Here is a 25,176-nt window from a genome sequence, read left to right on the forward strand (position 1 = left end):
TTTCTTTTCTTCCCATCTTTTAAAGAGAAACGGGAACTGCTGCTCAAACCTCCAAGTACCTTTGAACAAAGCCTATCAATTATGTTTCTCAGGCAAGACAGTGAGAAGACTCTTGTTTGTGGAGCTTAGCATACTTTACGTGTGTTACGATCCTGAGCTTTCTCAATTCCTTTGGGAATACTGGGAGCGGAAGGTAAATGTGGAATTTAATGTTTTTGATTTAATGCCTTTTTAGGTTGGGACATAATTCTGGAGAAGGCGAAATTCAGGGTGAGTTACTTTCATTACTTTCATTACAGTTGAGAAAAGAGGAGGATGTGTCCTTCATAATTAAGAGCTGATGAAATTTAATAAGGTGGACCAAAGAAGTAACTGTCTAAAGTCTGCAATTAACAGAAATAATCTTTGAGTGGTTCTAAGGGGTATAATGATAAGCTAGCAGTATAGTTTGCCACTTGAAAACAAAACAACTTTTGCCTTTAAGAAATACTTCATAATATAAAAGAGCTTGTAACTGTAAGTTGTCACTGTATAAACTAGTATTTTGGGGAAAACTATTTAAATTACTAATTTCAAAGCTTACAGGAAGAAAAAGATATTTAGAAAAAAAGTATATTGATATAAATTACACTGATTACAACAATCTTTTTACCTATTGCTCTGCACTTTCCATCAGTTTTGGTACAAGTTCTAGTTAACTTTTACTTTAAAAAAAAAAAAAAAAAATCACAGTCCATCTTTGGTACTGTTAATTGTTTTCATCTGTAATACCAACCAAAATAACAATCAGATAGATTTTTATATTCTTTACTTTTGTTTCCTCTCACCTTACTCATTTGCAAGCATATAAAAGAACAATATCAGATTACAAAAAAAAGCTTAAAAGTGACAGGACGAGGGGAAATGGCCTTAAGTTGCACCAGGGCAAGTTCAGGTTGGATATTAGGAAGAACTTCTTTACAGAAAGGGTGGTTAGGTACTGGAATAGGCTCCCCAGGGAGGTGGTTGAATCGCCATCCCTGGATGTGTTTAAGAGCTGTTTGGATGTAGTACTCAGGGATATGATTTAGCAGAGGTTTTTTTAGAGATGGGGTACTGGTTAGGCTGCGGTTGGACTTGATGATCTTCAAGGTCTTTTCCAACCTGGGTAATTCTATGATTCTATGATTCTATGATTCTGCTGATAACTTTATGCTGTGACACAGATTGCAGGTGTACCAGTGCAAGTTACATGCATTTCCATTCATATTGCTCCCACTATTTCAGCTGCATTATTTCACTTGGGTTTGAAAATGTCAGCCTGTTTGAAAATACACTTCCTGCTTCAAACTATTTCTTTATCACTTTTACTGTAATTAAAGATCTAATTTTTAATCTTAAAAAAATTAACTGAAATTAAAAATAATTTTATTTAATAGTTATCTGTCTAGTAGATTGTTCTAACAGAAATAAAAATCACTTAACTGGTAAAAAAAAATCCAGGATGCACATTATAGAGTTCTTGTTTTTCTCCAACATAATTTAATAAAAGCAATAAACTGCCAAACAAGCTGTAAAATTGCTGTGTGCATATTACAGATGTAAAACGTTTTTCACAGAAATTGAAAATGAAGTAACTTTACCTGTAAGGCCTCCTGTTTATTATAGAATTCATTATCATCTGGTGGTTTAATGAGGTAGCAATGGTTACAACACTTCTTAAGTTCCATCATAATGTTCAGAAAGCCTGAGGTACTGCCTTTTGAACCTTTACTGAGGGCTTTATAATTCCTTGTTAAAATCCACCTATAATTTAAGACATACAGTGTAAGTAACTACATGTGGAAACATGAGGGCAAGATAAGCTCTCAAAATATAACCAAATTAATAAAAACGCTCCAAGTAATCTGAACAAATATGAAATAAATAAATAATAGAAGCTAAATGGACAGAGATTACACCATCAAAGACTTTACTTCACAGATTTTTTTTTTCTTGCCCACAGCTCAAACTGCTTTATGAAAATGATTAGAGTTCAGTAATTTGCATACAGTCAACTCATTAAAACAGTAAATTTTAAAAAGTGGTGTTACTTGTAATATTGCTTCTGCAATGCACTCATTTCCATCCTCAGAATTTGCTCAACCTTAGCAGGTAAGGACTTTTCCACATCTTTTTTAACCCTTCTTAGTAAAAATGGTTCAAGCTCTTTGTGAAGACTTGCATAACCATACTCTCTTCCTTTGCCATGCTCCTCTTCAAAATCTTCCCAGGAGGAAAATCTTAAATGTAAAAGAAAATAAGTGTAGTACAGTGACATACTGTGAATTCTACAATTAACATGAAAAGTGTAAATATATAAAAAGGGCACATATACATGAACTTCCTCACTTCTCTTTTTAATTTAAAGATGTTAAAAAAAAAAAAATCTTAATTTTGACCTCATAGGAAATTCCAAACAATTTGTATGTAAATAGAAGAATGGAACGTTGCAAACACATTTATGTAAAATGAAATTTAAGATTAAATTACTGACTTATAATTGCTCCAGCTGGACAGCTGCAGAAATTCCATTACCACATTTATTAGGAACAACATGAAAAAAAAATAGCTGGTGTGCAAGAGAATAAGACATAACTTCTCTCTTTTTTTTTTTTTTTTTAAATCACCTTGAATAGACAAGCAAAGCATAATTATCCTGTGCTTAACAGACTGGGAGAACTAACTTCAGATTGACAAAGAATGAGTACTAGATCACTAAGACTTTGAATTAGTCAATGCAATCTATAGGTCAAATGAAATGCAGCTTGGTATGTATAAGATATCTGTAGGAATGTGAGCTTTAACATGAGCTTTCATTTATTCTATGTACAAACAGAGATCAATAAAGAATAAAGTCAATACAGTAAGCCCGCTGTATTTAAAGCGGAAAGGGAAAACAAACTACCTGAATCAAACAGAGGATATCAGGCATCTTGGTAGAAACTTGCTATTATTGGTAGTATCATCACAGAAAACAAGATAACCTCAATCTTACTCTACTTCCCCACTGGAAAGCTGGACAAGTTTTAATATTAAGGCATTCTTCTGGGTTCTGACCAATATACATTGATCTGTCATTCTTACAAATTGCTATAATGGCAAAAAGCAACAATTACATCAGGAGATAGTTAGCAACAGGAGCATAAAAAATAAATGCATCTACCTTATACTGAATAGTTAAACTCTCCAACAGTATTTTACTTCTCAAATCACTACACTACTACACAAAACTTCGCAGAAGAGAGAATACATGCAAATTGTATAGAAAACTTCCTTACTTCTCTGGCATGATGAAATGCAACAAAGACCACAGCTCTTTGAGGGAGTTTTGCAAAGGGGTTCCAGTAATAAGAAGTCGATGGTTGGACTTAAAGTCTATTAAAGTCTTGTACAGAAGAGAGTCGTCATTTTTCAAACGATGAGCTTCATCAACTCCTATGAATGCCCAATTGAGACCACCAAGGAATGACTGAAAGAAATGGAAGACTGAATTAAAATTTATACAGCTAGGCATATGACATAATTTCCCACATTTCATAACCAAAATAAAAATACCACAACTTTTTAATAAAGACAGCTATATGCTTTTATTATTACTTATGCACATTACTATATTTACCACTCTCAGAAAGGCTGTGCAAACATTCAAGGAAGCAGAAAATAAGTTTAAAGGGGGAAGAAAGAAAAAGTGATTGAAGTTTGATCCACACTAATTTTCCTGACAGGAACAGAACAGTCTCCGTTGACCTGTTCTTCCCAGCTCATACAAACAAATGAAGCCAAAATGTTCTTTACATTGACTATTCCCCAAATATTTCTATATACTTTTAGAAAAACTACTGATAACTGTGTACTACCATCATGGAGACAGTGCACACAAATGAAGTAAAATCATACGGGATTTCAGAGTACTGTATTGCAGATGTTTGAGACTAGGGTCTTGATTCTTTTTCAGTTCTTTGAAGATGCAAGGGAAGTAGAGCTCTTAAGGATGGCAGAAAATCATTACAGCAAAGAGAAGGTGAAGCAAACTGGCACTGGTATCCACTTGATGAAATAGAAAAAGGCAAAAAATCTCAACACGCTTACAGAAAGGGTACACTGTTGCATTTCAAAAATGTAAAATCCATCATGTCTGACTTCCATTTAATGACTAAGAACCCAACTGTATGCAAGTCTAGCAAAAGTTCTACACCAAATTCTACAAGTTCTACAAACAATTCCACCTACTCAAAGAAGTACACGTGATTACCTTATCCTTCAGTAAAATTTCATATGTTGTCAGAAGTATGTTAAACTTCAATCGTTTAGTCTGTGGATGCATCCATTCATGGGTCCTTATCTACAAGAACAAAGTGAACAGTGAGCTATAAGAAAAAGGTCTGGCTGAATGAAATGAATTCAAGCACTACAGCAATACAAATTATATAATTTCATCACAAAATGAAAGCACAACACAAAAACATACACAAAACTGAACTTCCAAGCTAAGACCTTTAAAATAATTGTTAAACTCTTGAATAAACATAAACAAATTTCTACAAAACACTTTTTCCTTTAATAAATAAGATTATCAATATTCAGAAGAAAGATTATGAAAACAAACCAAAAACCCTGAGAAAATAAATTATGATCATGGCTGGCCTACAAAAACATTTGTTTTTATTTTATCCACCAAAATAATCATATGGCAGAAGACAATTCGCTTACAAATATAAGACTGTATTTGCTCACTCACAAAATACTGTAAATTAGCAGAGGACAGGAATATAAAAATGAATCAGTTAAACTTTCTAATGGTGAAGGGGGGATACTCACCATATTTCTACTAGTTATATCCCCTAAGTAAACTACAGCATTCATCTGAGGAGCCCAAGTTTGAATCTCTCTTTGCCAAGATGTCAAGGTAGAAAGTGGCACGACCAGCAGAAAAGGGCCATATAGTTGATGTTCATGAAACAGGTAGTTCAGAAAAGAAATTGTTTGTATTGTTTTACCCAGGCCCATTTCATCTGCAAGAATACAACTATTCCCTCTGAAAAACAAACAAACAAAACAACAATAACAAAAAATGGGGGGAGGTGAAGAGGGAAGGAGATAGAGGAATAAACATAAAGAAATAAATTATTATCTTTTGAGCACCATTATTCAAACAAGATTTTACAATTCTACCTCCTGAAGAAGTTTACTTATACACTGTTTCCTTAAACCAAATTACCAGTATTAACAAAGCTTCCAAGTATTCCTAAGAAGTCAATTTTAGAAGTAAGGTGATAATTTCATTGTTTCTGAAGATTTTGTCTGGTTCTGTTGGCTTTGTAGCTTTAGGTACTTTTGTTTGATTGCTTTCTAGAAATACTAACAACTCCTATACAGAAAGAAACAGATGAAGATCTTAACTGTTTTTTTGACCAAACACGTAATGACAAGCTTTAGTTTTACTTAAAGCAAAAATAATAATCTCAGATGTCTACTTACAGCTGAAAGAAGATGAAAAAAATGCAGAAAAAACAATTTTTAAGTTTTACAAATGCTTAAAATTTACCAACAGACTACACTTACTTGCACCATGAATGAGCAAGCCAGTTCAATCCATTTAACTGATAATCTCTTAACTCCAAACTTTCATGTCCTCCAATGTAAGATGGTTGCTTCTTTAGTGCAACAAATCTTGGTCTCTGTTTTAGAACCTGTCAAAAGCAAACTGAACATCAGTCTTAACACTGATTGAAGTTACCAAAAAGGCTTCCTACAGAAAACGTAGCAGTAGGCATCTCTTGCATCACCACATCTGGTATGAACTGAATTACTGAAAACCATGGCATGTAAAAACAATGAGCAATATGAAAACAAAAAGCAATTTGCAAATTGAAATTAGTTTGCTGATTTAGATTACACATGGGAATGACCTTCACTCACTAAATACACATTCTTTTTAGACAAACCAAAAGAGTAAGAAAGCCTATAACTGAATGCCAGTAAAAAAAAGTAGGGGGTGAGTATCTACAAGAAGTTATCCTTAACAGTGATATTTGGCCTATACAGCACTATACAGCTACAGCTATTACTATTCTGAACAAGCTTCAGAACTGTTTTGTAATACATATTTCTCAATGCATGAGACTTTCACATTTTTTTACTTTCACAATTAACGTGATGGTTTAGCTTGAGTGTGTCTGACAGCTAAACTGTCCACCCTACCAAGATGGCAGAGAAAACTGAAGCATCACAAATGAGCCAAACCTGAGGATGAAGAGAAATGTATTCTAACAATACAGCCCAGGCAGAGACAGGACAAATTATTATAAATCCATAGCAATTATATATATGTATATATATATATTACTCACCTTGCAGTCCTTAAAGGGAGTGGTCTTAGATTGATTTCTGCTAAAATACTCATCAATGCGTGCCTGAAACTTTTTGGCAATGAGAGCACCATCTTCCCAGCTACATTCTGAATAAGGTAGACCCTGCCATTTGCAATAGTAGTCTGGATAACCAGCTGCTGACTTTTGATTTGAATGAGCTGCAGAAAAGCATTAGAGATATCAAGTGAATAGATACTTCTGTATTTTAAGACAGCACTGAATGTAGGTGATAAGACAGCACATAATAAGCGTCACAGAATACAGAGAGTATGACAACAACTCCTTTGCTGAAATTTTGTTTTAGATTAGAAGAGAAGTTGGTGGTATTCTACATTTTTAACTACAAGTATAAGCAATGAATAAACAATATTCTCAACACCGCTTTAGATTTGTAACATACCAATTATTCTTTCCACGATTTGATATTGTTTATGCAGATCATCTGTAAGCTCCTGCTGGCAGTTATAATATTCCACATCTTCTGGAGAAGCATTTTTCAGCCTGAAATGGGAATTTATTTACTACATTTAATACACTGAGTCGTTTCAAAGCTAGGAAAATCAAACAACTCTGAGTGTAAGCATCACAGAAACACTACTTAGCTTCTTTTAAAGGGGATACAATTTAGACATTCCTACTCCAAAAACACTGCATCTGAGCTCACTGTCTCATTACTAAAGACTAAAAATTATTATAAAAATACAGACTTACTATCAGATACATCTTATGTTAATAATGAAGATAACTCAGTATACTTGTTCCCAACAGCAAGTAGCATACTTTGTAGGGCATTGTCAAGGACAATTATGGAGAGTGGCCTATTTTGTAAGAACTCAGCTTACTCAAAGATGCTGAAAATGCCACCAGCATTCACTAAATATATCAAACATACTAATAAAACCAAAGACCAGGAAGACTACATTTCAGTTCTGGGTTCTCCCACCAATAAAACTAAATTCATATAAAAATAATAAGAAATGAGTCAGACATCAACAAAACATTAATCTCTGCAGCAAGATTCCTACAGAACTCTGACTTCATTTATAACAAATGCTAAAATCAGGTTCAGATTAGTTTACGGGATCTTATCAAGGAGGCTTCAGCTTTCAAAGTTTTATTCTTCCTGTTGTACAAACAACTGAAGCCTCATACTCACAAAGAGGTTAATAGGTTTCAGAAACAGATTTGTTACAAAACAATTGTTATGAAATATCAACACTGTTACAAAAGAAAAAGTTCCCCTAGAAATATTCACCATCGTTTTGTCTCCTGATCCTTTTTCTTGTAGTTGTCCAGTTTCTTCATTCCTTTAACATTTTGTTGCTTCAGTGTTTCTTCAGTTTCCCAAGTGTTATGGATGTGTGACCAGCCTTTCCATTTAATAAGATATTGTATTTCTCCCGGCTCCTTCGACTTTTCAAACTCAGCATTTGGGTCACCATCTGCCTCAACGGCATAGATGGTGGTTGAGGCACCAGTGGCTGAGGAAGAAACCGTAACATAATCTTTAAGTGGGTATTGTTATAAATTAACCAGTAAGAAATAACCTGTAGATAGCATTTAGTGATATCTTTATATGAGCAAGAAACATCATGAATATACACAGCTCTCATTTTCCATTTAAACAATTACGTAGGTACATTAACCCATTCAAAGTAGTCAAAAGAGAATCAATAAAGCAATTAAAACTTCTGTACCTAACCTGTAATAACTAATCTTTTCTCATGAGAATTTTCTTTGAATTCCTGCTTCTGATTGAAAAGGAATGCACCACTAACACTGCTTGTTGTCTTCTCTGTCACATTACTCTTATCTCTGAGCACATAAAAGACACTTGGTTTCAAGTCTGAAACATTAGTAACTTAGGGATGCTATGAAACTATTTCTTCTTCAACATGTTCTACTCCATTTTCTGGCTTTGGAATTTTACCTGGGGAAAATATTAAGTACAGTCTGTACCAAAGCTAAAGCATCATAGCAGTACGGAGCAGGCTCATTTCTGTGAGGACAGTCAAGTAAGGACATGAGCCTATTGAGCTGCAATGGCCAGATAAAACAAAGGAGAGAGACAACAGTAAAATAAAGCACAAACAGCAACAGCATCTGCACAGATTGTAAGAAGCTTAGTCTAGAAGACTCTGAGCACAGCAGTGACACTATGCACTCCTGCACGGGGGCAAGATATGACAGAATTTAGGACAGCATCTGAGAAGAAAGTTGAAAGGAAAGAATGCAAGCTTGGAGATAGGACTTGTGTACACATATATGTAATAACTATATGCATATACATAGTTAGAACTCTTAATTTTCATACTCAAACTCATAAAGCAGAAGTGCTGGACAATGCATCATAGCACTTGCTGGAAATATGAATGCCAACCACCGTTCAAAATTATACTTCTAGAAATTCACACAGTAGAGAACCACTGACATTTTATATGCATTTTGTTGTCAACCCACACATTGCACTGTATTGAGATAATTTGTACAGCAATGACTGAAATCACAGTTCAGCCTTATCAACAAAATCTTTCAGAGCTCAGGTTACTGGTCAGCTATTATATTTATCTACAGTTTTCTATTCTTCACTGCATTGAATTTATACCAATCAAATACCACTTAACTGTATACATAGTCATTTAATAATATGGTATGCATTTAAGCAATATGAATTACTTTTTTTTTTTTTTTCTTTCTGTGTAGATATATAAATTCTTCAATATTTTAATTTGAAATGCTTGGAAGGGGACCTAAAAAGGAACGTCCTTTTGAATGTGTAAACAAAACTCTGGTATTTTTAAAATTATTACTGTTATTACAACTAGGAAGGCTGAAGTTGTACTTTAATGTGTTCCTTTATCTTAGGAACACTGATAAACTTTACCTCCTTTTCGGCCCACTCGACTGTCCATGAACTTCTCTATAGTTTCAAATTCATCTTCTTCAGTCTGTGGGACATCTTCTCCGCAAACTTCCAGCAAATCATCAGAATCTGTCTTGGTTTCTTCAGCTTCTTTGTAACTAACATTCACTGTTGCCTGGCGACGAGATCCTCTCTTATCATAATCTTCATCATCATCATCTTCCTCCTCTGATGAATCAAGTTGCCTCTTCTTCTGTCCTGTGCTCTTCTTCCCACTTTTTGGCTTAATTCTTGAAGACAATAAGATACACACAACAATGATGTATCAAGATGGACAACACAACTCTTATGTGTTGCTTTCTAAGCACACATATCTCAACTGTCCAGTTACATCACTTTCAAATACAGCAGAGAAAAAAAAGCATCCAGCACAAAGTAGTAGTATAATTAATATCTTTCATAGCTTCAAGAAAATTACTTAATATTAAAATGAAATTCATCTTTTTATTTGCTTATGTAGTGGCAGGACAATATTAAACTACTTTTTAGAAATAGTAACAGAGTACTGAAACACAAGATATATCTTACCTGCTTGGAGGTTTACGGCTTTTGACTTTGTTTTTTGGCTCATAGTCAGATTCACTTTCTTCACAACTGCTTTTATCCCCATCTTCCTCCGATTCAGAATCAGAACCAGTTCCTGATGCTGACCCTGACCCTGACATTTGCCAGTCTTCACTGCACAATTGAAATTAAAAAAACACCCTCACGTTATTTCTTCTTTAAATTAGGTATTCGCCCATAGGCGTCTAATGTAATTTAAGCATTCATGTGAACAAAAATGTTTTTCACAGTTATTAAAGCTAACAGACAGTTGTCATCACAAACTAAAAGTTGTTGCCACTAATGATAAATAAAAATGCTCAGGGACTTCAAAGGGAGTTAAAAGAAGTTTCCTGTATTAAAGAGGTAGAGGTTATATCTGAAAGAGAACAAAAACTACATTTCTGTATAAATTTTATTTTGAAGAAATAAGTTATGACTGATATTAAGAAACCAAAGTATTTAACAGGTCTAGCTAGAAAGATACATGTTTATCTGAGCTTACATCAGTCAAACCACAAAACATCAACATGTTACATTCTGGAAGGTCCAACATTTTCTATACCTATGTTCTGTGTGGCTCATGTAAAGAATCAGCAACTTTGTCACTGGGACCAAAAAACAATGCAAAACAGATTAGAGAAACACCCTGAAAGACCTGAACTGCAGCAGCTGAGAGAAGAACTGACTCCCAAAAGATCCCGCTTCCTACCCTGTAAGTCAGAGCATCACAGCCAGGCAGCATACACACTACAGATAAGCAAACCAAGCACAGACTCCTGGCTCCTGCTTAACTGTGGTCTTCTTTCTAACAGAAAAGATGTACCAGCTGACGAGTTATCTTGCCCCAAACTCTGACTGTATAAAGGCAAATATAATCTTAATAGCTCCATGAAAATGAAAAACAAACAAACAAACAAAAAAAAAACCACCAAAAAACCAACAACAACAACAAAACCCTAATATGCATTGTTGAAAGGTTACTAAATCTTAGAATTAAAGAGGCAAAAAAAAATAAAAAAAAATTACTTAACCTATTTCCAAGGCATGAGTTATATGCTGCCGTAAGAAACAATGGCATGATATTACTTATAAAAATATCTTACTCTTTATGCTTTTTCTTCTTGGTTTCACTGGATGAATCATCGGCAGAATCTTCACTACTGGATGAGTCCTGCAGATGAAGCAAAATTACACAATTCATTATCAGAAAAGAATGGAATATTTCTAGTTTTCAGCTCCCATATTCAAACTGTCATTATATTACTCATGTTACACTCTCCTAATCCCCCACAAAGTAGTTAGTCATTAATATAAAATAAGAACTGATGTGGGTTTTTCATTTATCCATCTATGAATACATTGTGGTAGCACAACTCCAGAGACCACCACAAAAAAACCAAACCAAACAACAACAACAAAAAAATACCTGTCTCCAAAAGTAACTGTTGCACTTACACAGAACAGCTTAAGATGCTCCCAGTTAATAAGAATGATGGTTCTATTGAAATACTAATTAAATCTCCTGTCCAGGGAAAGCTCTCCCACATTTCATATTCTTTAACGTTTAAATACCAGTTTTGAGAGTAGCATGTTTGAACTTCTTGATACTCCCAGAAATATAAAATGAACCCTCTTTAAAATCAGATTTTCCAAAAAGCCATCTAATGGGGATTAAGTTCAGATAATCTATCCTAAAAAACAGGTTTAGAAAGCAATACTTAAGAAAAGCTGTAAATTGATGCTCTACTGATGTGAGATTAGGTTAAGTTTTAATGATGAGTTTCTGTACCAGTCAAAAACAAATAAAGCCATTAAGTGGGACTACAGTGAATAATTTTTGCAATTAAGAAGGAAAAATTGCTTTATAGGTACCATTTCACAGCCATTACTGCCTTTTGAAGATATTCGTACCATACAAGGTTTAACTAGTCAATGATCTAGGCTTTTAAATATCTAGAATTCAGGCATGGTTTTTAAAATACAAAAATTATTTTCTAGTAACAGTAAGAAAAAGAAGTCTTGGAAAAATGTATCCTACAGTGTTTTTGAAAACTGCAGTACCTACATCTACATGGAAAGAACATTTGACTAATCTTCAACATCATCTGAGTTGTCTTTTAAGAAACTCAAAAGATTAAAAATACACTGTAAGTACCATGTGGCTTGAAAATTTTGCCCATATATCACAGAATATCTAATTGACTACACCCATAATGTAGGATGCTAAAATTTTGACACAACTCACCAAGAAATCAGTTGAGATGCTTTTACCAGTCCTTCTAAAAGTGTCAAGATTTGAACATCACTTTTATAGATAAACTATAGCATACACTTAGAGAGTACAGCTTGGCTCTAAAAAAAATTCTTACAGCATATAGTACAAGACAGGCAAATTTACAATGTAAATACTAAATGTGCATTATTCACCTCTTCCGAACCGCTGTCTGACGATGCTGCTTTTTGCTGTTGCTGTTGCTTCTTGAGCACTGCTGATCTCTGTACAGCAAGTATACTTGGACTGGACTTCCAAAACTGAATGGAATTAAGATGTGAGAGTCAGTTAAACATACTGAAACACATCTTCAAGCACCACTATTAAGTCCAAATTCAATTCAATTATGTCAATAATAAAAAAAAATCATTTTGAATTACTACATGTCCTAATAATATCAGATGGTGTTTTAAAGAAGTAGAGTTTCCTCAAAACAGACTGTTATGTAAGAATTGCTAGGACAGTTTTTCCAGGGAGCTTCACAATAGTTTTGTATGCACTGTTGCTATAAACTAGATTTTTAATATGATCTAGATAATCCACTTCAGGCCACTTACCTGATAATGTTTTTGCTTTATGCAGGAATAAAAAAGTACATGAACAAAAAATACAATCCACATTACTCTTTAAGCTTTACAGCAAATAATATATTACTGACTTTCATACATGTACAGTCTATCACCCAAGTAAGTCCACATAATGCAGAAGAGTGCAGGTAATTTTGGCCCACTGTATTTTAGGGAATTTATAAATGCTACTTCTTCCCAAACTCAGGAAACTTGGTTATACAAAAAGCCAGTTGTATATAACCTGGAAATTTTTATAGGATCTTTTACTGATACGATGAAATTGAGTAGTACAGAAACATTATTTAAAAATAAATAAATTCAGAAATAGTAACTTTTATCTGATTTTGTCTTCCATAAGTTCAAGTTTGTGCATAAAAAAATTTAAGCAAGCATGTAACTCAGAATACTTATAAAAGTGACAATTTAAGAGCATCAGTTCAAGTAGTTATTCATGAGAAAATTAGACAAATGGCTAAAACCCATACACTTTAAAATATTATGTTTTGTAATGACAGTCCCTATGAAACAGCACAGAGTGATATTCTTTCCCTCCACCAAGGACTCATCTGTATATTTTGTTTTACCTCAGTTCCGTCAGCTTTTGGAGGTTTAGCTTGAACTTGCTTCTTCTCTCTAGATGTGTCAGACTCCGATTCGGACTGACTGCCTGACTCTGAACCAGATTCAGAGTCACTGCTACCTGACTGGCTGCTACTTCCATCGCTACTGCTTCCAGAGCTTGAACCAGATCCAGAACCTGAAGCTGACCCAGAATCATCATCTGATTTGCTGCAATTAGAGATTAGTGGGATTACAAAATGGCTCAAGTACTGAAAAACAAGTCATTTGGTGTCACTATGAATGAATTGTTAAATTAGCCCAGATACATATGCAGCACACTACATATGCAGTTTATTATGAAAGTCAAGATGAAAAAAAAAGCTTAAAATGAAGAAGAAATGAGATTCCATTTATCAAATATGTTTTCTGTAGACTAAAAAAGGCAAATATAAGAACATTCAAATCAATATGAAGAGTCAAGGAGAAGAAATTAAGATGATAGAAATACTTCTTACTCAAGCACTTATCACCCCCAGCCCCCAAACAGTTGTTCAGATCTATCAAAATTCTTATATATACCTCTTATTGCTTAGCATAGTCTACAAAGGCCAGTCCAACTAAAATACAAATGACCGTTTTTCCATTTTTATAGATCAGCATTCCCCTACCTTTACCCACTCCCCTCCCTTTTGTTTTTTAAAGAATATTTTATCTAAAGAATTATGTATTATGCAAACCATCTTATTTTCCTAATATAATGACACAGGGGATTTAGATTAGATATTAGGATAAAATTTTTCACTCAAGAGTGCAGTGAGGCCCTGCCACAGCCGCCCAGAGAAGCTGTAGTACCCCATTCCCAGAGGTGCTCATGGCCAGGTGGGGCCCTGGGCAGCTGAGCCGGTGGGGGCAGCCCTGCTCACTGCAAGGGGGTTGGGTAGGCTTTCAGGTTTCTTCCAACCCAAACCATTCTGTGACTCAGCAATCAGAAAACAACACTTCTCAGCACAGCTAAGTGCTCTAAGGATGGTAGAATTAAGCTCTAACTACAAATAAAGAGGAATGGAAGAAAAAAAGGAAGGAGAAACCCTGAAACACAAATGAATATCATACAGATGAGTGCATGATGAAAAGCCACCAAAAATGTATAGGTCTTACATAATCTTGAAGGAGAGAAAAGAAATTAAAAACTCCGTGCAGTGTAAAGTGTGTTCATAGTTGTCATATGGACAGACAAAACAAGGTACATTACTAAATCTAAGAAAGATGGGAAACCCTTAGCCAAAAAGACAGCAATTATGTTAGCTTGTCATATATTAGTAAGATACTTCACACAGACTAATACAGTACTAAAGCTTTGAGCACATATAAGCCAAGGGCAACCAAAAGTAAGTAACTCTATTTTAAGGTAGCATACATGAAATTAATACTGGAACAAGGCATCTTGGGCCAGACAACTTGCTTACAGCTCCCTCATGAGAGAAGTGGGGGCAACACTGAACTCTGCCCTGTGTGACAGAGACAGGGCCCAAGGGAACCGCATGGAGCTGTGTCAGGGAGGGGCAGCTGGGGGTCAGGGAAAGGGGCTGTGCCAGAGAGCGGACTGCACAGGGCTGTGGGGATGGCCCTGAACTGCTGGAGCTCATGAAGCTTTTGGACACAGCTCTCAGACACACAGTTTGGATTTTGGATTTTTGGGTGGTGCTGTGTAGAGCCAGGAGTTGGACAAAATAATCCTTACGGGTGCCTTCTCATTTGGGATATCCTGTGATTCTATGGCTGTTCTTAACAGCTGAATTTTATGTGCTTAACAGTGTACACGACAGTCCAGCAGGCCATGCAGATTTAGAAATGAATACATACATTGTGTTTGCTCAAAAATCTTTATTGATAGCAGCGTAAAAAGATGCTTGAAACCACAGTGCTAGAAGATTTAAAAAAAGGAAAAAAGAAGACAACCCCAAAACAGAGAAGGATATCCTTTTCTCCCTAACAGACCCTTCAAAAGCAAGCCTTAAATATGAACTTAAGTCAATAATCTCTTCCATGGGATTACCTATGACCCTCTACTACAACATCAGTAATTCAGACTAAATCTCAGCACGTTAGATGAAAAGATGGAATAATTTAAGAAAAGGTGCACAAGTTAAAGTACATTCATGCATTAAAGAAAAAAAGTAAGGAGGGAACTCAGGAGGAGGGAATATAAAACTTTCTCTATAAAAGTTCCTACTATTGATCTGAATTTTAGCATTTCTCAGACCATCTGAACAATGTTGCAAGCAGTAGTATGAGCTAATGTACCTTGAAGATCCTACCTCAGTCCTTACCAATACATTCACCTATTGGTGAGAGTTACGTAGGGTAAGTTTTTCTGACATGTCTACTGCTGCTCAGCAGAGCACCCCCTCACTGGTGTCAGAAGCAGCAACAGATTCAGCTTTTACAAATACCTGATCAGCCTAAAGGACCGACAAAGCACTGGAACAAGCAAACAAGTATTTCTTATTGATACCACACTGCAACAAGAATACACAATAGTGTAAATCAGTACAAAACCTATACCAATTTCAAAATAAGGGGTTTCTTTCTTTTTTTTTTTTTTTTTTTTTTTGGCAGTTTTTTATTTCAATACAAACACATTCAACACTGCATTGTGACTTCAGCTGCTTTTCCAAGTGCCTAAAATGTTGTACAGTCTAATACCTCCTGCACTTTGTCTGCAGGAAGCGTCAATAAATTTTGAAAGCTTGTATGCCAGAGGTTTTAAAAATGTAGTTGCTTGACTTCTTGAGCCTCAAAGAAAAAGATATACTGGATACAGGAGATTTGTTCAGATTCTTAGTAGCTCAGATGTTATTTTCTTGATTCTCTGAAATGGTTGCCCTAATAGTTGTCCTAACGGTAAAAAAAAAGCACAACTGACCTGAGAGGAGTCTACAAGCTTTTAAGAATCTGAAGATGAGCGACCTCTCACTCCAACACTTATCAGCATAAATGGTTTCATCTTTCTTGAAGTGGAAACGGGAGATACAGTCTAACATAAGAACATTTACTTTCTGCATACTGTCATTGCAAGTTACCACTGCCAGCCACCTGACAAGTGAGAAGCATTTTACTCTCTTCACTCTAAAATCTGACTTCTGAATTAGATGTTCCATTAAAAAAAAAAAAAAAAAAAAAAAAAAAAAAAGAAAAAGAAGATAGAAAGAAATCTGAGTAAGAGAAAGACAGTTTATTTGCTCTGAAGAAACAGAATCTACATTCATCTACATTCAGTTTTAATGTAACAATGTTAAAATATAAATCCAGGGAGGCTGCAAGAAGTCCTAATACCCTAGTCACTTTCTTTTCCACTTTTGTGGGCTTCTTCAATTTTCCTTGCATTTCTTGAGGCACAGTCTATAAGCAACTCTTTCTACCTAAAGAACTTGAAGTATTATCTGATGTAGTCAAACTATAGTCTGTATTTTTTTCTAAGCTTTCCAAAAACAAGTAATGCCCATTACAGCAAAGTAGCACCACTGACCTCCACATAATTAATCAACTAAACCAAGATTCTAGTATCAAATCTCTAGGTATAGGACACAAGGAACACTAAAACTAAATATTTCCTCTATCAAGGTCTCAGAATACTGTCATAATTACCTGCTACCTGCTGACTAATATTGTTACATAAAAAACATCACAGTAACGATTCTGGTCCTCCGCTCAGAGTTCCCTATACCTCCAAAGAAAGGCAATCTGTTCTCTTACCCTTTTTTCTTACAGCCTAGGGTCACTGCCTTTGATTCACGTGCTTCCGCTGAAAACAGTTCAGCAAAAGGTAAAGGAGAACACCATACTCACTATATTGTGGACAGCTGAAGTAGCACGAGGGAGGTTCTGGACACAACATAACCCCATATGAACCCCCATTTCCTCCGACTCAGAAAAAGTGTCTGACTGAAATTTGAAAACAGCAGGACACTGCTGCCTTTTTCTGGCTTTTCTATCTTTCAAAATAAAAGATCTTTACAGGAAAACCCAAAACCAAAGCCTGACTTCTTTCATCAATTCTGGAACAAAAATCACACATCTTACATTATATAGACAGAGGCAGTGCACAAGGCTTAAGTTAACTGTTTACCCCTGTTTGTCAACTTACACAACCCCACCCAAAATATTTTGTCTTCCCTTTGCTTTGGTTTTGCACTGCTGGCTTCTGAGCTACTCTACTCTCTAGTCTAACTAGTTTTTTTTTCCTGCCTTCTTCACTGATAAAGAAGCTTCCACAACACCCAGTGCTAACAGTAATTATAAAAACCATCAAAGCTACAACTGAATGTAAGGATGGAAAACAATAGGACTAGACAAGTCAAGCTGCAGAATGGAGATTCTGCTAATATAACTTATGAAGAAAGATAATATTCATTAACTGTTTCTTCTAGGCACTTAACTCCATTACTCAAAACTGAATTTCTGCTTTTTTAAATCCCTTTTTTTGATAATATGCCTCATAAGTGTTGTTCTCTCCATACTCCAAGTAAATTAAGTACTTGATGGGAAGCAGGGAAAGGGCAACACTAAAATGGAAACAGTATTAAATGATAAAAGGCATTCCTAAATAAAAAAATCAAACATAACATACACTGTATCTTGTTCTACTAAACAATCAAACAAAAGTCACCCCAAATCTAAACAAAGATACAAATACACGGGGCTGCACAAAGCACTTACTGGAGTATCACAGTTATGGAAACATGGATGCAAGCGTGAAGAACAGCACAATGATGATACTCTCTTCAGTACTGCAGAAGTGAGACTACTTCTTTAGCACTGCCCTAGTTTCAGCTGAGATGGAACTATTTTCTAGAGCGTCTGGTATGGTGCTACGTTTTTTCTGTTCTAGGAAAAAAACGATGTTGATAACATACCGATGTTTATAGCTGCTGCTAAGCGGTGTTGTGTAAAGCAAAGGCCATCCCAGTGAAGGGCTCAAGAAACTGGGAGGAATCAAAATTAAGACAGATGACTTAAACTGGCTAAAGGAATATTCTTTACCATATGACATTATGCAGAAGCAGTTTTGAAGGGGGTGGGAGTTCTCTCTCCTCCACTGCAGAGGGGTCTAGCAAGGTGATAAGCAATTACATGACTTGAACCTTTTCATTATCTCAAGTAAGTAGTTTTGTTTCAACTTGTGAGTTCTACCGTCGTTTTTTTTTTTTCCCCAGCTCTCTCTTCTGTGGCACTGGGAAGAGGAGGAAAGTGCAAACAACTGTGTGGTGCTTAGCCACCTGCTGGGTTAAACCACAACAACCATACAAACAAATCAGGCAAAGATGGCAAAGTTAAATGATAGCAATAACCTGCAGCAGCAGGAATGCAGAAGTATGTGCTAAAAGTGAGCATGCTCTTAGGATAGGATTCCTATGCATACTGACAAGTCAGGATGAAGTTTAGAAAGACTACTTCTCAGGATATGTAGGCAAGAAGCCGCTCTCACCCCTAATCCTTGAGTCAGTGGATTGTATTTGAATACACTATCCAAACAATCCAATCTGGTATGGAAGTCTGACACAGCAGTACTTTACTTTCTAAAACAAAACAAAAAAATCCTAAACCCACACAGTTTCTGAGTCCAAACTACTTTGTAAAAAAGACAACACAGCTTAATAAAAGTACCAGAAGATATAACTTCTGCATTTGTTTCTAACTGTTAACTTTTCAAATTCCCACTAAGTACATATCCGATGAAACTTGAGAATGCTTTGGGAAGATGACATCTGAAGAGACACATCATTCACAGAGAAAGAGACTAAAGGCAACCATTCTGTTACAGAGTCATTAGTTCCTTCAAGTCTTCAGGTTAGCTTTACTTGCTTACTCCTTATAACAAGGTTCACCTGAAACAAACAGTGAGGAACAAAGTCTGATAATTTATACAGGGCTCTTGAAAGAGAAGCCAAAGGATGAAAAGCTATACAAGTGATGTTGTGAAAGATCTACCTAAGCTTTTGGACTCCTGCAACAGGACACAATAAAGGACACAAGTGACAATTTATCACTGTTGATTTAGAGTGCATTCCCTCAGGTAAAGTTACTTGAAGAGTCTTATAGTTTTAAGAACACTAGAAAACAGAGTATCAATTAAGCAAATTAAAATTTCACTAAAAAAATGAAGCAGGTGAATTTCCACAAGGTCTTTGAAAAACAAATGTGATGATAGTAGACTTTTTTTGTTTGTTTGTTTTGTTTTTATTTCAAAAAATTCAGAGGTTGAAGGAATGCAGACGCCGATATTAAGCCCATTCAGGATGAGCAGAGGTTAAGACAAACAAAATGATGCATGATTAAAACTTAATATTCACATTTAAGGTGTTTTTCTGTTTGCTAATTTGTTTTAAGGAAGTGCCACCACCGGAAATTTATTCTAAAATAAAACAACAAGAACAAAAAAACACCCCACAGACAAGAGATACCAGTGGTACCCCAAAGGCCTACTCTGCTGGGCACACAGACCACCCTTCTTCATGCAGCTGGTTCCAGCAGCAATACAATGATGTCTTTATCAGAAACTCCTTCCAAATCACTAGCCAAAAAAAAAAAAAAAAAAAAAGTATTACACACAACCTAATCCAAAAAACACTTCTGATGATCTACCCACCAATATCTGGTACATGAACTTATCTGTACCACAGTAACCAAATTCTTAAAGCTTCAGTGAAGAATGCAAAAAAAAAAACTCTAAAATTTTGAAGCACTGTGAATAGTGGAGCAGAAGCAAGTATTTGTCAACTGAAATTAGGCAAAGACTGGGATGTGGAAGTTTTTTGCACATACTCTGTTGCTATCATCCCAAACTTCTCTTACTATTACCTGTTAAACATCTAATAAAAAGATGCTAGCTAGAGGGAATAATTCTGCAAGTGTACCTGGAGAGTTTCTATTTTAACTCCAACTTAGATTTCTTGGAAGTGAGAATCTATAGCAGTGGCTTTCAACTTATCTTCTCAATCTTCCAGGGAAATTATGAATTTCTATGGCAAACTGAAACCTGCTGATAAAGACCTCAGTCTTAGATATCTTTTGTGGTTCATGCATGAAATTAATTAAACCCACAGAAGTTGCTATTTCTGGTTAACACCAGCTTTCAAGTGTATAAAGAATGGTAAAATTGTTTGGCCAAGCAGCTACTTTCAGCTTACTGGAAAAAGTACTCCTCATTCCATTCAGCTACTTCCTAGATCAGCTGCACTGAGCACATCCCTTTTTACCTATAAAATAGGAAGGCCTTCACAAGTCCTTGCTCTTAAGCAACATAGAAAGAGCAAAGAGATGGGAAATCGGATTACTATTCAGTTACCATCAGTGTCTCACTTCTGCAGTCCCTGTTCTACCTAGAGCTTGTCTTGCTGTTCAGGTATAACTGCCCTTCCTTGCTGATTAAGCTTTCTTATTACTAGCTAACTGGCATGCATTTACTCGTAGTCAAGTCTGCAGTGTGAATGCTTTCAGGAATGCTGCACAAAAACACACTGCCTGACCATAAGGACCAACATCTCACAGCACTGCTGTTAAGTTTTTATGCCTACACTCACCTGTTATCTGTGAGAACAGTGTCTGCTGCATTTTACCTTGAGCTACTTAAATATCCCACAGTGACTTCAAGTGAATAAAAAGCTGTAGAGTAGATTCTACTGTAATTATCACACAGAAATCAGAACAGCAAGCAACAAGATTAGATGACAGTGTTTATCTTAGTCTGTAACTTCCATCATGGTTGGTATTAGAACTGATTTATAGCTTCACAAGTTTCTGAAGTAGCAAAGAAAGTCAATGCAGTGCCGAAAAGGTATCCAACCATGAAAACCAAAAGATGCACTTTTCTACCTGTAGTAAAACACAGTTTTATGCTCAGCACCTGCAACAAGGGAAAGTTTTCTGGTCTTCTATCAGACAGAAGATACATCAGTGAAAAGGAGAACAGCACATAAGCCATTTCTTCCACCAGCTTAACTGTTTGCTCTTCACAGCTAGGCCCAGGGAGTAAAAGAAAGCTCCAATTCCCTACCACAGTACTAACCAACGTACAAAGTTCAAGGCCTGTGAGTGATCTTTTCAGACACCAAAAAGGGCAAGTGGTCATGCCATACTTGTGAACTGACATAATTTTAAACATCTGTTTTAAACCAATGCTTCTGCTTGGACTTTCACCATATTTACCATTATCTCTTCTACCCATAGCTGAAAGTTTAATCTGCTTTTCAGTCTCTTCTCAGTAGCAATTCTCAACTGCTTTCTCAACTTGTTTTGCTTCTCTCCCCAGCCTAGATAAGGATAATATGCTATCCACAGTACGATTACCAATCCATTCTTCCATTCTGTAACAACGCACAGTTATGGGTTTAAAAGCTAAACACAGCAATGCATCCCCGATTGCAGTTTGTCTACAGTCAGCTGCAGGTGGCTTAAGCAATTCCCCTTGTAGTAAAAAAACTGCAGAATTGTTGAGATTTTCATAATCAACAGAAAAAATCTACAAAACTAAACAAAGGGCAAGTCAACTTAAGTTAGTCCATAACTGTTGGCAGTCCTTTTGCAATAATTATTTTAATAATGGAAGCAGGCTAGAATGAAAAGTGTTCCATCACTTAAAATTGAAAGATTTCATTTTTTCTTTATAAAAACAGAGATATCTGGTAACATGCAGCCAACATGCAAAATAGGCTTTCCAATATCAGCCTGCAACATGGGCTACAGGGTTAATGATTGTTACAAGCCTAGCAAAGAAACCAACAGCTGTTAGCATTTTACATTTTTTGAAGATTTTATTTGCACTCATCAGCACTTTTAAGATAAAGAACAAACGTTTCACAAGTAGTCATCAATTTTTAAGTACTATAAATCTTCCTGATACTTACTTTTCATAAAGTTGCTGGGAAGTTTTCATGTTGTTTTAGTCTTATCAATTGCTACAGTCTTAAAATAACTCTAATAAATGTAATGTCTTCTTAGGTAAAAATTGATACAAACTAGCTTTCCTACCTTATCTCTGGCAAGGTAACCTGTTCATGTAATAAAAAAAATTGCACTCAAATTCATAGTAGTCCCTGTTAATCTCTGAGGTCTTCCAGATGAGAAAACTAGCCTTACTCACATTATTTTGTTTTTCATCTTTCTCTTCTCATCTAATGATGTTTTTGTGGTTTGTTTGTTTTTGTGTGTGTTTTTCAAAGAAACCAAGAATATTTTGACACTTACTAGAAGAAACCCAAAATTCATCCTCAAACTAGAATCCATTACCAGTATAAATGTATCAGTATAACAGCTAGCCATTGATAACTGATCAGGCAACAGTATTCCTCTTTTATTTCTTCATTTATGCAACAATTTAGATCTCTCTCCCCTACCCAAACAGCTATTTCCATTAAGTCCGTGGAACTCAGCATTCTTTCTGTTCTCCAAGATGTGGAATTAACTAATGGGCTGCAATCAGAAAGAGATGCTGAGAGCCACACTGCTGAATTAACAGCAAGGTCACAACCACCTCTTAGAAGAAAAGTCTAAACTTATTATATACTTGCAAGATTGCTTTGACTTCTCAAATCTCTAGCACAGGCCACATTTTCAGATTTATTAGTTTTTCTAGTGCAGGAGATTCCTGTTAAATTTTGCACTGTTTCAGAAAGAAAACTTTCAATTCCCCCTCAACAAGTTTGCTGCCATCCTCTGTGCAGGAAGGAAGGTCTGAACTAGGGTTTTACAGCTAAGTGAATGCTGCACTGGCATTCAGTATTAGAGGACTGTGCTTTTGTTGTTGCAGTTTAATCAATATATTACCCTTTTTTTTCCTTGTAATTAAAAATAATATAAAAAAGCTGGTAAACTGCAATTCCGTCTCAAAAGAGACAGTTAAAGCAGTGTAATCACTGAAATTTTTAACAGCTCTGTGAAAAAGGAAGCCTCATGAAGTACTACAAGTCAAAAACTGAAATCAACAGCTCACTGCTCCCGTTTTAGAGATAGCCTTGCACATTCTAAGCACTTTCCAGTCCTATTTCAGCTTTTGAATTTTCAAACATTTCTTCAAAAGAGTAACACTGTTCTGTTGGATGCTGATGCAATTTTAATACTATCTAAGGTTTATTATATAAGGTATCTGCATGATCATTACAATTTTTAGCTGAAGCAATATGAATGTAACAAGCAGTTGAAGCTTTATAAGTAAGCACACCCAGTTTTCCTATCTATGGTTTGCTCACTAATCTGGCACGAAGTTAAACTGTAAGTCAATTTTAACAAAAGTACAGAAGGGTACACATCGAAGAACAACTGAAATGAGTGCTTACCTTGACTCTCCACTGCTGTTTCTTGCACTTTCTTCATCACTGTGCCCATTCATTGTAAGTATTAAGAAGTTAAAAAGGAAGTCCGCTCAGGTTACAAGGTGTATGTCAAGAATCCCCTTTCTGGTACTCCGTATGTTTTTGAAGTAATGTGTTTGACTTGCTATTCTCTACAGATGGCCAAGATTTTTGCCCAAATACCTAAAATGATAAAGGAAAACACTGACAAAAATTGAAATTTGTTTCCAACTAAAAATATAACAGAAACAACTTGGCCTGTCATACTAACACCAAAAGCAGGCACACAACACATTTCATGTCCTCTTTTTAACTGAAAAACAGCATCCTGTGTTTTCTATTCATGGTTACCATTCTTCCCAACAGGTCTTTTTATTTGCTGAATTTAAACAAAACAGTAATAACAGAGAGGAATCATACATGTAAAATACAAAAAAGGAAAGACCTGTGCAGTTTTTTGGCCAACTGCAGTCAGGTCCCATTACATTCCTTTACGCAACTTTTCATTGACATTGCTCTAAAGATGACAGTTCTGCTAAACCACTAAATGCAGAACAGGAAACGTTATGGAAATGACCCTCATTTCAGTGCCGTAGAGAAAGAAGAATGGTTTTCTGTGCATGTGTACTGCATCTCACAGATTAACTTTTGCTATAGTTCTGACTTTGGGACAAATCAGCCATACATTCAGAAGAAGAACTGAACACATTGGAAAAGACTACAGATGTCAATGCTCTGCAAAGATCTGCGGAAACTAACACAATGGAAGCACTTCTACACACACACATGCTGTTTACATACAGCTGAGTGCAGAAGCAGGATGAACACTGTTTTTTATTATTATTTATTTTATTTATTTTTATTATTTTTTAAAGTCCAAACTTAATCAAACCAGCCAGATTCTGCAGAAGGAATGACCCTCATTTCACATGCAGGAGCACCTTAGATTTGATCGCTGTAGTATCAGATGCAGTCCACGCATCACAAGCCTAAACTTTTGCTCTCTAGGCACAAAAAAGCACAAACTCACTCAGAGAAAGCAGCTCCTGCTACATTTCCTGGTGTGAGAACCCTCGGAGCTGCCGGCGGGCTTCCTGCCCTGCAGTGCTCTCCCTGGTGAGCAGCAGACCTGCTCTCCTATCTTGGGGGAGAGGGTGAGAGCAGTGCCGCTGAGGGATGGGAAATTCCTCCTGCTCAGACCCCTCTCAACTACTGGGGCCACTCAGGCCAACAAACAAAGGCGATGAGGGAGAGAAAATGATTAGAAAGAGCCCTTTAACCCGCGAGAGTCCGCGAGGCGAGGCCGGGACTCGGCGGCCGTTGCCTGAGGAGGCCGCGTTCCGCACCGCGCCCTGCGCGAGGAAAAACATCCCGTGGGCCCGCGCTCCGGACCCGAGGAAGCATGGTGAGCGGCCCCGCCGCTCGCTCAAAGGCGACCTGCGCCGAGCCTCGCCGCCGCTCTCCCTCCGTCCGCCACCAGGCGCTGCCGCGGGGGCCCGTCCAGAGCTGCCTCCCGCCCCGGAGCCGCCGCTGGGCGGGCGGCGCGGCCTTCACAGGCATTGCT

The 25,176-nt window shown here is 36.3% G+C and overlaps 1 protein-coding gene across 2 annotated transcripts in view; it reads right to left on the bottom strand.

Moving 5' to 3' along the window:
• The window catches only part of CHD1 (chromodomain helicase DNA binding protein 1), a 44,064-nt gene extending 20,277 nt beyond the window's left edge, over nucleotides 1-23,787 (bottom strand). For both annotated transcript variants that reach the window (XM_072359611.1, XM_072359610.1), the window contains exons 1-15: nucleotides 23,598-23,787; nucleotides 13,287-13,491; nucleotides 12,289-12,393; nucleotides 10,965-11,032; nucleotides 9,844-9,993; nucleotides 9,277-9,545; nucleotides 7,648-7,873; nucleotides 6,793-6,893; nucleotides 6,372-6,550; nucleotides 5,584-5,711; nucleotides 4,840-5,056; nucleotides 4,274-4,363; nucleotides 3,300-3,490; nucleotides 2,073-2,261; nucleotides 1,623-1,785 (exon numbers count right to left, since the gene is read on the bottom strand). In XM_072359611.1, coding sequence (XP_072215712.1) covers nucleotides 1,623-1,785; nucleotides 2,073-2,261; nucleotides 3,300-3,490; nucleotides 4,274-4,363; nucleotides 4,840-5,056; nucleotides 5,584-5,711; nucleotides 6,372-6,550; nucleotides 6,793-6,893; nucleotides 7,648-7,873; nucleotides 9,277-9,545; nucleotides 9,844-9,993; nucleotides 10,965-11,032; nucleotides 12,289-12,393; nucleotides 13,287-13,491; nucleotides 23,598-23,650 — 2,334 coding nt within the window. In that variant the 5' untranslated portion in view covers nucleotides 23,651-23,787. The remainder of the gene's footprint in view (nucleotides 1-1,622; nucleotides 1,786-2,072; nucleotides 2,262-3,299; nucleotides 3,491-4,273; nucleotides 4,364-4,839; nucleotides 5,057-5,583; nucleotides 5,712-6,371; nucleotides 6,551-6,792; nucleotides 6,894-7,647; nucleotides 7,874-9,276; nucleotides 9,546-9,843; nucleotides 9,994-10,964; nucleotides 11,033-12,288; nucleotides 12,394-13,286; nucleotides 13,492-23,597) is intronic.
• Nucleotides 23,788-25,176: the final 1,389 nt, after the last annotated feature.

Source organism: Excalfactoria chinensis, chromosome Z (assembly GCF_039878825.1).
Source record: "Excalfactoria chinensis isolate bCotChi1 chromosome Z, bCotChi1.hap2, whole genome shotgun sequence".
Lineage (NCBI taxonomy): Eukaryota > Metazoa > Chordata > Aves > Galliformes > Phasianidae > Excalfactoria > Excalfactoria chinensis.